This window comes from Nipponia nippon, unplaced genomic scaffold (assembly GCF_047370975.1).
Source record: "Nipponia nippon isolate SJK-2023a ecotype South Korea unplaced genomic scaffold, ASM4737097v1 scaffold_22, whole genome shotgun sequence".
In the NCBI taxonomy this organism is placed as follows: Eukaryota; Metazoa; Chordata; class Aves; order Pelecaniformes; family Threskiornithidae; genus Nipponia; species Nipponia nippon.
The window spans coordinates 736,526-754,583 of NW_028262339.1; the positions used below are offsets into that span (position 1 = coordinate 736,526).

General features: G+C 37.6%; 1 protein-coding gene across 1 annotated transcript in view; it reads right to left on the bottom strand.

The window, feature by feature from the left end:
* DYM (dymeclin) overlaps window positions 1-18,058 on the bottom strand; it is a 260,986-nt gene that overhangs the window by 184,878 nt on the left and 58,050 nt on the right. The window contains 2 exon segments of the mRNA XM_087760268.1: window positions 8,368-8,510; window positions 10,048-10,173. Of these exon segments, the coding sequence (XP_087616394.1) occupies window positions 8,368-8,510; window positions 10,048-10,173 (269 nt within the window).

Sequence of the window (18,058 nt, forward strand, 5' to 3'; positions counted from 1 at the left end):
TTGAGTAAACTGGCATCACAGATTAAGGCTACATTCATACCAAATCCATATACTAGATCTAATCTGTTATGTAAATTAAAATGTCTACTGCTAATTGGAAAACCATAAGCTCTTCTGTATCTGAAAGATGTATACTTATGAAGTTTTGCTGTGTTAATTTAAGGATTTAATTTAATGACTTAGTGCAATTAACAGGTAAGCAAACACACTGCTCCTCTTGTCCACAAGTAACAGACATTGCCTCCCTCATCTCCCAGCCATCTATGATTACATCCCTAACTGTGAAAATGTACTCTTTAATTTCTTATTTTTAAATTCTACTCCCTTTCCAAGGTAAAGGCTGTTTTAATTTATTTTAAGCTTTGAAGTAATTTCTCTTCTCCCCTGACAAGATTATTGGTAAGGCAAATAAAACTGTTTCAGAACTTCAACTAATTTGATCATGATACAATACTTCCACAGCTGACTTGGGCTGCTCCTATCAGCAGTTCATTCTATGCCCAACGTAATAGATATCATGTGAATAAACTTCTCTTTCACCTTCTACATGTTAAAAAAAAAAAAAAAAAAACACACTTACCAGACTTTAGGATTTATTTGAGAAAGGGGTTAAAATACAGATTTTCATTGCAGATGCACTAAAAAAAAAAATCCATCATCACTTATTTTGGGGAAGAAGCAGGAAGCTAAAGGCAAAAGGGAACAGGGAACTAAAGAGAAAACACACAAACACACTTTCAGCTTCCCCACATGTCACCTACAATGTATAAATAATAAATAAAATAAAATCAGAGAGAAAAAAATGCAAAATAATGTGGCAACTTTACAGAACTGGTACTCCAGTAGGCTACGGGAAGAAAAAAAAAAAAAACAAACAAAACAAAAACACCACACAAACCAAAAAAAAACCCAAACAACAAACCAGAAAAATGGAGCTAGCTAGTCAGTATTTCTAGACTGGCAGCCCGCAGCATAGCCTTTGTATTTCTTTAAGTCTTTACAGACATGACCAATAACTGAAAAACAAAATTTAACAATGAAAAGGTATTGAAGTAGAAGTGCACAAACCAGCCAGGAGGCAAAGCAACTCCCCTGCTATGCTGAACTTGGGCAATGGTTAATCTGAACGATCTGATGTCCGAACACTCCCACCCCAAAAGACAGTACAGACATCTGGCAGGAGAATGAAGAAAAACCAGTTAATGTGTAATTTAATAACAAATGCAGCTTTGGATTAATTTAATCCATTAGCAGTCCTGAAATCCAAATTTTGACACAGAGCAATAAGAAAAAAAAAAAAAAAAAGAATTTGTTGTGCTTTATCAGTGTTCCTCACCCTGACCTCAAACACAGCTCAGTTTCTCATGTCGATTCACTTTCCAACCCCTTCAAGGGACCTGCCAGTAATCAGACATCAAGTATAAACCCATTCATAATATGGTATCAGTGCATCTGAAACCAAACAGACCATCCTTTTTTCTGAACTACTAAGCCACTTTCATCAGGAAATGTGCAGCAGAACACCACATCCTGAGTGGTACACTGCAGATATTTTCAAAATTATGAAGAGTAACTGCCTTATGGAGTTAAAAGTCACAGGTGTTACTTTAATCTCCCATATTAGTGCAAAAAAACTAACCCTTTAGGTCATATATTAACCCTACATACTCTGTATCTACCACCCAGAAGGATGACCCGCAAAAAGTTTAAGATATGTTAATACTTTATGAGAAGCACTGCGGCCTACTGGAAGATGCTGAACCTGAAAATTTTAATTCCCAGATTTTGGTCCATTTCTTAGATGGCATGGTCAAGCCTCTATCATTTGCAATATGTTAGAATCATAGAATGGTTTGGGTTGGAAGGGACCTTAAAGATCATCTAGTTCCAACCCCCCTGCCATGGGCAGAGACACCTTTCACTAGACCAGGTTGCTCAAAGCCCCATCCAACCTGGCCTTGAACACTTCCAGGGATGGGGCAGCCACAACTTCTCTGGGCAACCTGTTCCAGTGCCTCACCACCCTCATAGTGAAGAAAATGTTCAAAAATGAAATGAAAATAATGGTGTTCACAATCTTTTTGAAGCATTTTCACATTTATTGCTAAAATAAATGCTATGTAGGAGATGAACACTTGTTGACATTGCATTGTAAGGTGAAGAGGTACAGATTTCTCGCCATCCCCTAGTTGAAATTTATAGGACTTTAAGAAAAACTCAAGTATAACAGTTTTTGCTGTTTTTTTTTAATAATGATTATTCAACTTTCATAAATATTGTCTTTATCTCAATTTCAAATTCTGTAATTCTCTAGAGCTAAGAAGAATTTGGAAAGCATGAAATGCCTCCTTTTCACCCATATAAAATTCCTTTTTCCTAGCCCTAGTGCTTGCAAGATATCAAGTTTTAAAACTTTTGTTGTTACAATACATCAGCTTGATTCTTGGTTTCCTTTAATAAGCAATTTCCCCTGAAGAATTAAAGAAGAAAAATCATTTTTGAGTCAACAGGTTTGTTTTGGGTGGGGGTTTTTTTTGGGGGGGGGGGGGGGGGGGTTTGTGGGTTTTTTTGTTTGGTTTTTTTTTTTTAATATATGGGTTATTTGAAGCTGCTCAGGTTTTGGAATATCAGGATAAATGTCAGGGAGATAAATCACCAACACACCTTGTGAAACTTGCTGCAGCACTCTCAGTAAACAAGCTGGAACACATGGTTACAATTATGATTTGTATGACCACAGAAATCAGAAGCTCTAGTCACGAACCACAGCCTTGCTATGCTATGTATTGTACATACTCAATGATGATCCCTACCGTAAACAGCTTACAATCTACATATAGGGCAAAAAACAAGATGGATTAGCACAGAGGCAGGCTGGAGAAGAAGCAGTATTAGTCAGCACAGTAGCAGAACTCCCAGCGCACCATGAGCCTAGACAGTGTCAGGTAGATATCACAGAAAAACTTTACAGAAGACTTAAAAACATAAGCCTTGAGAATGTTTAGTATGAAATATTTTGTCACTGCCATAAGGGTGGAGTGGTGGCAGCTAAGGGTCCCCCAGAGCGTCTACCTCTCCAAAGGAAAAAAAAAAACCTACTGTTTGCTCCCTGCAAATGTGTAAGTCTCACCAGAGTTAATGGAAGACTTCCAAGAACTATCAAGCCCAGGACCTTACAGTATAAATTGCTCTTCTGGGTAAGGATGCTTTGCTATCATTGCCATTGGCGTCTATGAAAAGAGTGGGGGTCCCAGAGCAAAGTCTATGCTATCTATCCAGCTAGTTCTAAATCACTGGTGGTTTACTATCAAGAATACATTGGTGAAGCTTACAAGAAAGATCAAGAATTTCTTAAATAATTATACTATGACTCTTCTGGTTTCAAGATCCTTGTGATTGTAAGCCCCAAGAGTTTGGTGGACCTGAGGCCTAGGCATGCTACCAGAAGCGCTAATGCTGTGTAACTGTTCTATACTCTCGCATCATTCAAAACCACAAAGATAAATTAGATTTCAAGAAAAACAAAAACCACAACACAGTGTACGCCAAAGGAAGTGTGCAAGAGCTTGATAGTGAATACATCTCTGGCCTGCAGATTTATGCCAGAGGCAATGTTTTTTGGTACTACTGTGATTAAGGCAGACAATGAGTTTTATCTTGTGAAAAAAGGCAATGAAGACTCTCAAAGGGGACATTCAGACACCACTCTGACAGTAGTTCAACCTAACTTCAAACCTGTTCCTATGGTCCTCACAGCGCCAAAGCATGGATTTCTGTCAGGATGAAGCTGCTCTAGAACCCAGCTTGCTGGGCAGCTTTTGCGGACTGAGCCTGCCACACTTACACTACTATTAATACTTAACTACTTAGTCTCAAAGAACATGTGCTTGAACTGCAGCCACACGTTTTGCTCCAGTTCAGACACATCTTTAGAGAAAATAAGAGAAAGATTAAAGATCTGAACACTCTAAATCTTCACATTCAGGCAGGTCAAAACGCCACGATTACAGCGACAAGAGGATGACACTGTTACAGATTGTAAGCAAGAAGGAAGATGAACAGATAGAAGTAGGAAAAAAGTCTCAGATCTACATTTTCATTATGGTGAACATGAACAGGCAATTAAACATTGACTAAGCACCAGGGAGATAGACAAGGTTGTAGTTATCTAGCAGATCATACACCAGATCTGTGACACATCATGAAAAGGTTCAGGAAGGTAGAAACAACCAGCCTGAAATATTTGTAAGTAGAAAAAAAGCTTGGAGGAATTGTAAGAAATAACAGACACAAAGTAGCTTTTTTGTGTCTCTACTTTGACAAGTTTTAATCTAGATATTACAAATCAGACTACATAATCTTTTTCATCTTCAATTTTAACATAAAATGTTAAATATGAATAAATAGTTTTCTTGTAAAGTCCAAGATAACCATGCAAGTACTCCTATTAACCAGACTGTAGCACCAAAAAAAAGGAAGAAGCTACAGTATATATGTCACAGATGTACAACACGGGCCATCAATTGCCTTCAAGCACACTAACATTGAACAACATAATGCAGAGTAAAGTATATACTTACATGATAGAAAGTCATTAATGGTCAGGAATGTTTGTCTAGTTCCAACCAAAGAGTACAGACATGAGAAAACGAGTCATTATTGACCACTATACACCGAATTCTGCAATTTATATTAATGCTACAGCAGTACATTTGTGGGCCAGATTAGTTATGACGATTGCTTAGGCAATTAATGAGGATGAATCCAGCTACCGCCTTTTCATTAGTTTCTTACAGGTACAACATTGTACCCATTACATCTATAATCATCTAAACAGCACAAACTAAGTCAATTAGGAGTTACTGCAACAGTAAGATCTAAGTACTGCAAGATGCATTAGTGTTGTGTTTGTGGTTTGTTTTTTTTTTAAATAGAAAAGTATAAACTGGATCAACTATTTCAAATTAAACCATTATAAATTGACTTATTTTTTTCAATAGTCTTGAGTAGCACTAACATTTTCCTGTCTTAGCATATCATCTGTTTGGCAGTTCCTCACTGTAACATGAATTTTATTTTGCAAGAAATAAAATGACTAATTAAAAAAATTTTGCTTGCCCACAAAAAGTTCTCTCAACTTGGTTAACTGTGGACCATGAATTAGCAAATGCTAATCAACACTCCAAAAAAAGTGGAGGGGATTTAAAACCAACAAAAAAAATTTTTTTCAAGGTAAGTTGATTCAATGTACCTTGTGAACCAAGAAAAATGAACTTCCAATTTCTAATATGAGGTCTAATCTCTACTGCCATGCATATTGATGTCATTTATGCCTTCACAACACATCAACAACATACCATCAGATCTAGCAACACTTTACAATTATTTTGCACACCTACAAAAAGACTGCAAAGACAAAGCAAAGTTGACTCAGCATCTAAGAATATCCTTTATGAAGTTACAAAACTAAAATATCATTATTCCCCCCCTCATTCCAAACCCACAGCTGTTTATTTAACTACTGGAGAATAACATAATTGGCAATACAATTCTAACCAAGGTATTTCATATACAGGATGGAGAAAAGTACTTACACACAGTCAGAGGCCAAACCAAGGAGAAGTAATTGGTGTGAGGATATTGGCTGTATGGTTTCAGGGTTAAGGAGGCTCATGAGAGGAAAAAAAAAACAGGCTATGAAGCAGGAGAAGGTTAACTGTGGGAAAGGGTAAACTTCTGCTCATATGGTGTATAATTATCACTGCTGCTGAATCACAAGGAAAGGGGGGGTGGATTTAAAATACAGTGCTTACAAGAGTTTGTTGATCTATTGCTGCTGTGCAAGTGACTACAAAATATGCATAACGTAATACATGGTAACATAGATGACTGTGGTATCAAGTTAAATAATTTCAAATTAACAAGTACAATAATTATCTTAGGCATCGAAGTTTCATATGAAAAATAAATTATTTTTAAAACCAGGCTCTTATATCCTTTCATCCTAAATAGATTATATTTAGACTATTTCAGTAAACTTATTTTAATCATTATGTGGTATTTAAAAGATTCTTTCAATTCTTAAAGACTACAAAATACATAAAAATAAAACAATACAGAAATCACATCTAAGTTTTCCACATCTGCTCATTGCTCAAAACTTGCTTCTGTTCCATAACAGATTATCAGTTTATGTTGGTCTTCTAATTTGTGTTACACTACCTGTGCACCTGATGCTATATAAAACAAAGGATTGCAAAGGGTTAATTCAGAGATATTACAGATAGGCAAATATGCCATTTACCAATTCTATTGTGTCCAAGTTTCATCTATAGTCCAACATCGTATACAGGCAAATAATCGGACACAAAAAACATTAACCAACTGAACAAACAGAAAAAAATATTTCAATTTTCTAACAGGATGTGGTACTTATTTTTTCCCCTTTCCCAGGCAGGTCATTAAAAAGCTGTTTATAAAGGCTCTTTTACTTAAAGCTTTAATGAAGATACTTAATTCACTGGGAGAAGAGATGGCACTTCAGGTACTCATGAAAGAAGCAACAAAATAAGCATAGGAGTATGCCAAGAGAGTTCAGAGAACAGTTCAAGAGGAGTGAAGGGGGTGGAAGTGTAGGAAGAGACAAGAACAGACGTAAGCTGAAACCTTAAGAGTTTGCATTAAGAAATGAAAACTCAATATAGAAGCAGTAAAAAGTCATGGGGGGATATGATATCAGAGAAGCTACAGAGGAAGGCAGGAGTGGTGGCAATTTGGATGGACTTTACAAATCAATCAAGTAACCAGAAGAAGAAAAAAAAAAAGCTATTTTGCCCGTAGCAGCACTAAGGCAGAAAGATACTCATGCGTGACTAGAGAGGAGATTAGAACCATCAGGTAAGTAGAGGTATCAAAATACGCAGTGAGAACTGCTCTCCAGTCACAAGCAAAAGTACAAACCACATACTGAAAACTGCTTCGGAAAAACGTTTTAAGAGCAATTTTCTCTAGCAATTGAAAAGAAGGAAGAGAATGTACCTGTTGGGACTCTTGAATAAAAACGTTGTAGGAAACAATTTAATTAATTTCTCTGTTTAAATAAACTGCAAGACAAGCAACTGTTTTCTGATGCATTTACATTATGGGCACAACCCAAACATGGCAGTGGTCCACTCTTGAGCATGTAAACTGGAAACCAGAAAGGAGATGCATGTTCCAGCAGCACATTGAGCTGTGTGTAACCTCATCTTACACAGCAGCAGCAATGTATTTAGGCTATGCTGCACCAAATTATAGAGACATGCTCTTTTACTGCCTCCATGAAGAGATCCACACACACTGTCACAGACTAAAATATTTTCTGGCAGACCACTCGTGGCCTGAACTTTAATATCCCCTAGGGATGCTGCCAGTGAATGGATTTCACAAAAGAGCAAAATAAATAGTATCAGTTTTAACAGCAACTGACTTGCAAAGTGTTATTTAGTTTATCGGGAAAAAGAAAATAACATATACCATTACTGTTAGCAATATATTGTATTTTATTCTTATTATATGGAAAAGAAAAACCTTTAAGAAGAATTTTTGTGTGTAATACACACACCAATAAAACACATCTGGTGTGGGAAAGAAAGCAACCACCAACCAAAACACAGTATATAGTATAACAAACATGAGAAACCTTTTTCTTAACAAAAAAGGTCATCAAGTCTTTCATATTCTTCAGGCAATATCTCTCTATAGCAAACAGTCCACCCACAAAAGGTCAGAATCTAGTCATACTATTCAGGAAAAATCATTAGTCAACCTACTGGGAAAGGCATACACTACAATATGTTACAAAAATTCCTACCTATGACACTCTCTTACATCACAGAATCCTTGAGAGTGGAAGGGACCTCTTGAGACCACCTAGTCCAACCTTCTGCTCAAGCAGAACCACAGAACACGTCACCATATCCACTGAGTAATCATAAAGAATAAAATATGCACATAAAAGTATTTCTTACAACATTTTAACTAACTTGAAGAATTATCAAGCTAGTCACCACTTGCTTTATTATTAAAAAAGTATCAACAAAAGCAAAAAAAATGGACTAACTGCTACTTTTACCATGTGCTGTCCTGCAGGGAAGGTATCCCTGCAGTGCCTGCAGATACAATTGCTTCAGATTCTAATACATCTTGAGATGGACTGTCTATGATTAGAATCCAAGCAGGCCTGTGGACAATTTTTCTATACTGAGCATGCACACCGGTATCACTTGTTGAAAAAGAAATGGGCTACAGGTGTCTTTATAAGAGAGGTCACATAGAAGGCAATACTTCATAAGGTTTGAAGTATAGTTTATAGGAAATAAGACTCACTTGCCACCCCAGATGCAATTCCATAAAGTAGTCCTCCTCCATCTGTTTGCTGCTGAAAGACATGGGTCTCTGGAGGAGGGCTTCTTTCTTGTCTAATGAAATTATATAGTAAAGTTTTCACAAGTCTGCTGGTATATGGGAGACTGAAAAGAAAACAGCTTTAGTTGACTCAACTTGCAAAATTTGGCACAACAAAGCCCAGGCAGGGTGCAACGGCTGGTGTTTTGCATTAAACATGGACAGTAACTCTCCCAGTCTTCAGCAGACTGGAAAGGGAAAGAATGCCAAGGTCTTGCCCATGCAAAGCTGCATCGACTTCAACAGGGCTCTGCAGGAGCACCTTCAACAGCAGGATCATGGAAACTATTTTTTGCTTTCTTTTTTCAATACTACTTTTAAATCAATCATTTAACTTGTGGAATCATTGTATTCTTTTACCTCAAGACACAACTGGAAAAATATTTATGCAAGGGAAAGAAACATTATATTTGTTTATTGCTCCATGCTTTAGTTACATAGAACAGGTAACAACAGTATTTCTCCACCCCCCCATAATATTTTGTCTGTGTGCAGGGCTGAAGCCAATTTGCAAAGACCAATGAAACATCTGACCTCACATCAATGATTTTGACAAATGCACGTAAAATTTGTCAGATTTAAATAAAAGGTTACAATATTTCCAAAACAGAGAAGGATTTCCACAGTTGGTTCCCATTCTCCAACTCTTCACATTGCCCTAGATTCCCAGCCACCAAATTCCCACCCCTCTCTCTCCAGAGGCCAGGTACCTGCTATTCCCAACTCAGATCACTTAGACCACATACTGCCTTTTCCCCCCAAACATTCCCCATTTTGCCCCAAACCCTCACTTCCTTTGGTCCAGAGACTGAAGTACCACCAAACCCCACAAATACTGAGGCTCTGCCTCTACCGTGCTGCAGTTTCAGGCTGAAGTCTGCCCTGTGCTCCCTCTGCCCAAAGCCAAGCTGAGCCTCCCTCCTTTCCCTGCATGCCACCCCGGAGCAGTACCTCTCTCTTATATCTAGTAGAAGTTTCCAAAAACTGGAAAATAGGTACACTTCCCAAAAATCTGCCCGCATGGAATTTAAAGTTGAAAGAGGATGAATGGTAGCCTGACCAAAATGCGTAAAAGCCACCATGACAAAGCATTTAAACAAAACTGACTCACCAGAACAAGTGGTATTACTCATACAACCAAGTTTACCACCTGCTAAGTATTTCCACTATTGCAGCTTAAAACTCAACATAGCACATATGTGCAATCTTTCAAGGGGCTATTTATTTGTATCACAAGAAGTATGATTAGCATTTCTGAGGTACACATGTTCTCTAGACTGCAATGCTACAGGAAAAAGACCCATAGCTGAATAAAAATAAAGCATCCTGAAAAGTAAAAGCTGTTTTAAATTAATGAAATTACCCTCAAAAAGTGAAAATGGTTTCAAATAGTTTTACTGAAGTCAGTGCCATGAGATTTAAACTTGAAACCTTCCAACAGTCTTTACAGATGTTTGCTTTTGTGTTCTGTTTTCTTTTGAGCAGAACAAGTTTTCTATCAAAATATATTTCGCTGTCTTTTGTTTTCAAGTACAAACAGTCTAAACAAGCCATCAGAAGCATTTGCTTTGCCATTAGGTACCACCCCAGAACACAACATACCATTGACCATGCATCAGGTATTTGTGAATGATGCACTCTCGTAGAATTTCTTTGTGGAATAATTGGCAGGAAAGGAAGACGATGAGAGTTGTCATAGCTTCCAAGGAAATGCTGTATGTAATATCTCTGCAGGAAAAAAAAAAAAAAAGGGAACATTTATAAAGATTAATCTACTGGGTTTGCTTACAAACTGACTTCCAAGAACACTTGGTAGCTTCACCTGAGGTTATACACTGTTTAGCATAGCACAGCAAGTTTCAATTGGGAACACGTAAACAACAAATTCAAAAAACCCAGAATCACTTCATACCAACAATGGGTTGTTTGTCTTAGACATAACCATTTTTTTTTTATATGCCAAAAGACAAGACAATGTAAAAACACTGAGGTATTGCCCAGAACATTCCAGCTCCAGTTTTCAGACTACATTTCACTCAAAATAATAAATATATCTCAAAAGTGTTTCTATATCTCAAAAGTGTTTCCTTTGTCCTGTTAAATAAAATTGTCACAGAACCATCATGCTAAGTCAGGGGAATGTCCAGCTAGCCAAACACAGCTCCATCTGCCAGGAAAAGTGGATCCCTAAGAAAGTAATAACACACATAAATGCTAGTTTAAGTGTAAGAAATGCTCAGGATATCAAGTTGTTCAGTTTTAAATGGTATTTTTGAGGTAACAGTTAAGTCTAAAGTTTCAAGATATTATGGCCAATCCCAAAGAATGTGCTTTAATGATTAAATACTGACACTAGATAGTTTAGCAAAGCTCATTAAGTTAAGGTTAATTAGGAAAGGCTGTGCAGCAAAATGGATGAGAGAGATCTACTATTTGGGATATCTTGTGCTTTCTGTTCCCACCTCTGCCTGTAATGACCTTGTTACATATCTTATTTTTAAAAGGGCGTTTGCCTCCTTAAGCAGTAATAAATTGCAGACTACAAGAAACCTTTTAAAACACAATGAAATAACTTGGACATGAACCAGTATCATTCCTGCATTCAACCAAAGACCATTTTTACCTCCTCCAAAAGTAAGGAGATACTTCATTTGGTGCAACAGTACCATCCTGTAATCCATTAGAAAGATTGTTATTAAGTACTTTTAATGTTTCCCCCACTATTACTATTTAATTTCCACAGTATGCTTCACAATCCAATATCATTAAGTTACAACAGGTGTCCAGCATCAATTATCAAGGTTTTTTGACCTGGGACCTACTGGAAATTCAAAATCTATTTATACTTCTCAAATTCAAAGATTTTTATAGTATCTCTATTCAAAATAAAAATTAAAAAAAAATCAGCATCAATGTATGTTTAAGCATTGATGCTAAGTTTTTCTTTGTTACAATGTCACCTTCCAAAAATCTTATTCTTAGCAGTTAAAATAAGTATAAACATAAAACTAAGTGCTCTTTCAAATAATGACGACTTGAAAACTACAGTGCAGTGTCTCTTGAAACAAAATAAATTAACCACAGAAAAGACTGGCTGGCACAAAACTCTTCATTAGTGTCAGGATCAGAACTGGTGTGGTCCTTACCAAAACGAAGAGGATTTAATTTAGAAGAAATCAGTCTGATTTTTAGCACACTCAATTATTTCAATATTCTCAAGTGTGCTGCTAGAAATGCTGTAAATAACATGCATTACTGTAAAACATGAGGAAGAAGAGTTTCATGCATCACAGTGTATATACAGCTTAAAGTTAAGCTCTTCTGCAGTAGCTCTAGGCCAGAGTTTGAGCAAAGAGCTTGCTAGTTATTTGCTCAAAGTCAAGAACAAACTGGAATCACAATTTCCTGGATCACAGTCCACACAACCACACTACCTCCGATACAAAAATGTTTTTGAAAGTGAAGGTTATGCAGACTTACTGGTTTTGATCGTTTGGTTTTTTTTTTCCTCTCACACATGATTTAGGTATTTGAATCCGTAACATTTTAAGTTATACGTCAGGAAGAGACATACTGCTTAAATAACATTCTTCCTTAAAATCATCAAGTACGTTTTAATTACTTTTAGTTTTCATGAGTTACCTGACTTTTTGCCCACTACTGAGGAAGTTAGTCAGTGTAAATGCTGATAATTAGATCAGGCCAGAGGTTACACTGTGATCTGGTTCCACTGCAAATTCATCTCAGCCAGAAGCAAGGCTGAGCTAGGAACAGCTCCCACTCCCTCTCCAAAACCGTGATGTTTTGCAATCCACTACCCACATCCATTCCAAGCAAAGCAGGGAGGACCTATATGTATTGATTATTAGAAGTTTAGCCACCAGCAAAAAAAATTAAGAAATGTTTTTCTATCAAAATAAAAACAACAGCTTGGAAAAAACACTTTTTAGCTATAGAAAAGAAAAAAAAAATCAGCAGCTTATCATTACCAAGGCTGATAATACAAGAATAATGTCTCCAACCCTGAGTTGATGAATGATATCACTTCGTGATATGCTACAACATCCAAAACAACTGGGTCACTTTGCAGAGAGGAAACAAATTTCAGTCTAGTATACTTTTTCTCCATCTCAATCATTCATTTATTTATTTTTCTGACAAACCATACAAGTGGAAGAGCAAATCTGAGGAGACGTTACAAAATTTTTGTCTATTTTATAAGATTCAGTGTAAAGAAATAAACAAAGAGGTTACTGTAAAATGTATTAAGCAATTTGGGGGGGGGGGGGAATCTGCTTTCAATACCCTTATATAACCGTGAAAGAAAAAAAAAAAATAGAGAGAAAGGTAAATTCATGCAGCTCCAATTAGTGAGTTATTCTCATTTTCTTTCTATTCGAAACCCAGTTAGGGCACATTATTTAAACTTCAGAAACATTCCATTCAACCTGTCGAATCTGTTCAAATTAAATCTGTTCTGACATAAACACAACCAGAGTCCTGATATCTGGAGTAACCCCTCAGCTACAGTCACCCTTAATTTATCAGCACAAGGATAAAGCCTCAGAGCAAAATTATTTTCTCCACCAAAGGTCAAATGAACAGTTTTCTGAAACTCAAGCATTTCTAAAGGGTCACAAGAACTACCAGGAACCTCTTAACTTGAAAGAAAATATTGTTTATTTATATTGAGACTACAGAATAGGGGGTTTTGGTTTTGATTTTTTTTTATTCAAAGCTATCAGTCATATAGAATGACTTTACATGGAATTTATGCTGATCTCCAACTTCCTCTGAAAACTGTTTGCTTGCAGATAAGGAGGAAACTAGAAATAATGAACTCATGTATCAATTACATGTCAAAATTATTTAGCTATTTATTTCAGAAAACCTAAAGAACTGTATGATGTTTTGAGTTTCTGTGAGGTTTTTTTTCCTTCCCAAGTGTCTTATAAAACAGACAAAAAAAAAAATCCACAGAACTCAGATAAAGCTCACATCCCAAGTAAGTGGGCTTCATAGAGCAATGTACCAAAGCATACATGGGTCTTCCCCCCAGAGCTGTCTACTCCAAGTATTAAAAGGTAACTCATTTTCTAATTTAGGAGAGTTGCCAAAAGGGCTGATTCATACAAAAACTCTCAAGTCATACAGGAACCAGGTTTCATTTCCCTGCTTCCTGAGGGCCCACCAGAAAGGTGAAAGAGGAGTCATCACAGAGAATAGGATCAGTTTTGAAAACTGAAAAGCAAGAAGAATATCTGGTTATCAGTCTCAGGATACAAGTACAACAACTCAAAGTGAACATAATCTTTCCTCTTGGAATCACTCCTAATTTTACACCCACCGATGGCAAATATGCACCGTGGCAGCCGATAATGCACTATACTCATTACAGCTAACTCCAAACATTTGGGAGATGTCCCAAAGGGGCACTCAAGAAACACCAACTGGAAGCAGAGAGCATCTCTGACATTTCCTACTGCATCTCCCCCACACTGGGTATTCTTGACTGGGAGACAGAATGAAAGTGAAAAAACAACCAAAGATGGAAATACTCTAAAGGGAGTATCTAAAGGATTAAAATGACAGTTAGATTGAAGACCCTTTATTCTCAGACCTGTTCCTAAACCATCTGAGACTACATGGTTGTGTACATTTTCACCTCACTGGCATTCAGTTCTTCCCTCTACAGATTAAAAATATTAGAAAAAGTCTAGGACTTTTAGATGTTGCACAGAGAATCTATATTCTTCTGTATTTACCTTTCATATCAACACATCTTTTTAGTAATAGCCACTAAATCTAAGTGAAAGACCTTACCTTTTGAACAACAGAACACAAGAGAGCAGTCCAAACACCCATAAAAATGGACAGCTCAAATGACTGGGCTTTTGTAGCTTTCAACCCTTGGGAAAAGGCAGCCACAGAGAAGATGACCCAGGTGCTCAAAAAGCTACTGTAGACCATTGCAGAGATCTGGACAGAGCCAGACCACAGGAATCACGTCCTGTGTTCCAGCCGTGCAGCCTGTGTGAAAGGCAAACCTGCTCCACAGTCTCTCTGTAATACCACTTCTCAAATGTGAGCCACTGGTTTCAAGGCAGAGTCATCTTGATGTAGTGGCAGCAATAATCTCCGAGTCTCATGCTTGTCTAGGTAATGGAGAAAAAAGGCTTATTCCTGTCAACCTGGTGTAGAAAACTGCTAGTGCAAAACAACGAGATGTCTCAAACAGCCTGGGTGCTAAAACCACAATGCAGAGCGACGGTCGCTAGGACCCAGGACCGGACAGTACCTGGAGTGAGGGTGAGGGAGGGAGCCCTGTGGAGATAGGGCGGCCTTGCCTCGGCCCCATCCCCCGCGGTCTGTGAAGCGTCTTATTCTCCCCCACACCTACTGCCTGGGGGACAGTCCTGGTATCACTCCTCCTGGTCTGACTGGTCGCTGATGTAATTTTCCAATTAGCAAAACTACTAACCACTTGTGCCTTGGGAAAGGAATTTGGGAGGGAGCTAAAAGATAACAAACTGTGGAAAACTAACGGCTCTAACCTTGAAGAAGAGCTAACAAGCCGACAAAAGTGAACATCTTGGCACCAAAGACTGGACGGTGGCCGGAGAAGATAAAACTGCAGAAAGGAGGTGAAAGGTAAATGCGGCGAGGGGAGATCACGACCACCGACTCAAGTCAGGACCGAAAAGACTTGCCCCCCCCACACCTGAAAGGAGCATGCGTGCTAATTTACATAGCAAGCGAGGCTAATTTAAATACAGTAAACCAATAGTGTATGAAATGTTAATCACTAACCAATAAGTGTAAATTTAGGCGGGTTTATACTAATCACGTAGCCTGATAAATGTGGTGTAGTCTGCATGACGGTGTGCTCGTGCCCGTGCTTGTGCGTGCGTGACTTGTGGAATTATTATCACCGAGCACCCTGCGCAGAATCAACATCTCTATAAGAACCTTCACTTCACCTCACTCTTCTTTTTCCCACCGAATACCCCTGTTGGCAGGACCAACGCTGGATCCAGGACTGGTGATTCTTTTCCTTCTCTCTCTCTCTTTCACTTTTCCTAAGGTGATTAAGTTGTTAAAGTTGTTAAATTGTAGTCAAGTACTGCATGGCCGACCTTGACTTTCCATAAAGCCGCATAGCTGGGGTGGATATAACCGTGAGAGGGTTGGCGGGTATCGAATATTTGCACTCAATGTTTGTCTCTATAGAAGCTTTCTATTAAAGCTGGTGTTTGTGTACAGACCTTGAGTGTTGGCCCACCTTAATCCACACCGAGAGGATTTGTGAATCTTTGTCACTCCTCCCCCCTCCTCCCCAGGTGGGATGTGACACCTGGTTGCTGTCACTGATTTGAAACAGTCTGCAAACTCTTAAGGTGCCAGAAAGAGATATGCTTGACTTCAGTGCCTAGGTGTCTTTGCTGCCTAGACCAGAGATCAAACCCAAATACTAGCAAGCAGGTGTTTTTCAAGATGCATCCAATATCTTTTGTGAAAACAGGGCTGAAAACCATAACAGAGAAAGCATATTATTAGGAGCTTGAACATACAGCATGTTGTATAATAAACAGTACAGATCTCTGATACTATGCTCTGGGATTAGAAAGTTTGTTACAAGTTGAATGTAAGTTAAAGCTAGCCTAGTGAAAAGACAGGTCATTGAGAAACACTGATCTAAGTCTAAAATAAAAACTAAATTAGAATAGAATTAGAACAGAAAGAAGAATACATGATACAGATAAAGGTTCTCCTGCTTAGGACCTTTAGACACTTAAGAGGCCACACATCTGCCATCAGAAAAGAGAAAAAGATAAGAATGATGAAGAAAATCTTCCAAATAAATATTTTTTTTATTTGCTGCACCACCACAAGGTGCAGCAGCAAATAAAACTCCCTTTATACTCATCAGATCCCTCCTACACAGAGCACAATAGTCTTAAAACTTTGAGGATCTTCAAAGTGCAGCAATACAAATCTCTTTCAGTTCAGATATTTTTGCTAGCTTCAACCTAAGTTTTAACAGATGAAAGTTTCCCTTTAATGATTAGGCAAAGTTGCCAAAAATGCTGACATCAAACAGCTCTTCAAATACTGAAGCTACTACAGTCTTAATAAAAGTTCCTTGAATAGTTCTTTTCTAAAAAGCACTATTCTGACCTATTGTTTTGAAAGTAACAAAAAAAAAAATTAAAATACAACACTCCTGAAATACAAGAGAAAACAGTTCTTAACCTCTTCACTACTCACAATTAGCAAGGAAAAAAAGCCTAAGCATTTCTCATCATCTGTACATGGCATTGTTCCTACACTGCAATGATTCCGTAGAGCTTTATAATCAATTATGTCGCCCTTCTTCCTACATTCAACTTTTGAGCTCCCAGGAAATGTAGCGAGCATTCTTAAATGAGTCAAAACATTGTTAACATTTAAATTTGAAAGTAACCAAGATTGCAACCTAAACCAATTGTACCTACAGAAAATAATGGAACATAATAGAAATATCAACTAACTTCTACTGGCACCACAGAGTGCTACTTAACAGTGATTTAACTAGATCACAGCATTTCATTTTTCCTCCATATGCATTTATAGTTTTTAATGAAGTGAAAACATACTGATAACAACCAGATGTTCAGTTATGTATACCAGCTCTTAATAAGCTGCTGAAAGCCTTTATAATTTAAAGCTTTGGGAACTCTATCTTGCAACAAAATGTTAGCAATAGTTTCTGCATACCATTAAATACTGAAGTTGCATCTTTTTGCTGACTATGCAGTTTTAATCATTAATGAACACTTGAACACTAACATTAACAAAACCAAAGAAAAAGCAGAGTATCCATAACATACCCAAGGGAGCCATAAATCAAACATCAACATACCGTAACACAAGTGTTTATAAGGGACCGCACAAGTCTAATTCTTGAAAAGCAATAATGCTATAGTTTCTATAAAATTTCTTAAAGTTAAATGTTAATGTGAAACCTTTTTCCTTGGCATTTTGTACAATGCAGAGCCTTTTTTTCAAAGGGGTAATTCAATCTCTTTTTAATAACTCTCAGATACAGAGCCACAATGCTGCAGAGTCCCATGGTCCCTACTACATCCTGTTTTAGCTATGCTGAGTGTTAACTGCCTTAAAGCACATTTGCCTTTCCCAATACAAACTAACTTTGAGAAAGTTTCTTAAATTCATTGTAGACAATTATGAGACACTCCTAGATATGCTTTGCTGTACATCTCTGCAGCCTTTCCCAACAAAAAAATTAACACATTTTGGTTCTTCAGTTATATTTCACAGTAAGGGATATGGAGAGGTGGGTTACAAACTTACTATTTGTCATCTTCCCCATCTCACATCTTCCTTATTAATTTTGAGCTAGACTGCCCACCTGCATTTTCCAAGTATGTCTGTAGGTTATTCTGTAGGCAGACATGAGCTCATTCTGCCAAGGCTTCTAGTAGAGCAAGCTCAGAGGTGAGCAAGCTCTGCCCATGCTCAGGAAAGACTCAAGCCTTCATGAACTCTGTGCCCGTGCCAAGCCCAGTGTCTTATGCTTGCTCTTGGTCAGTCTGGAACATGGGTTAAGATT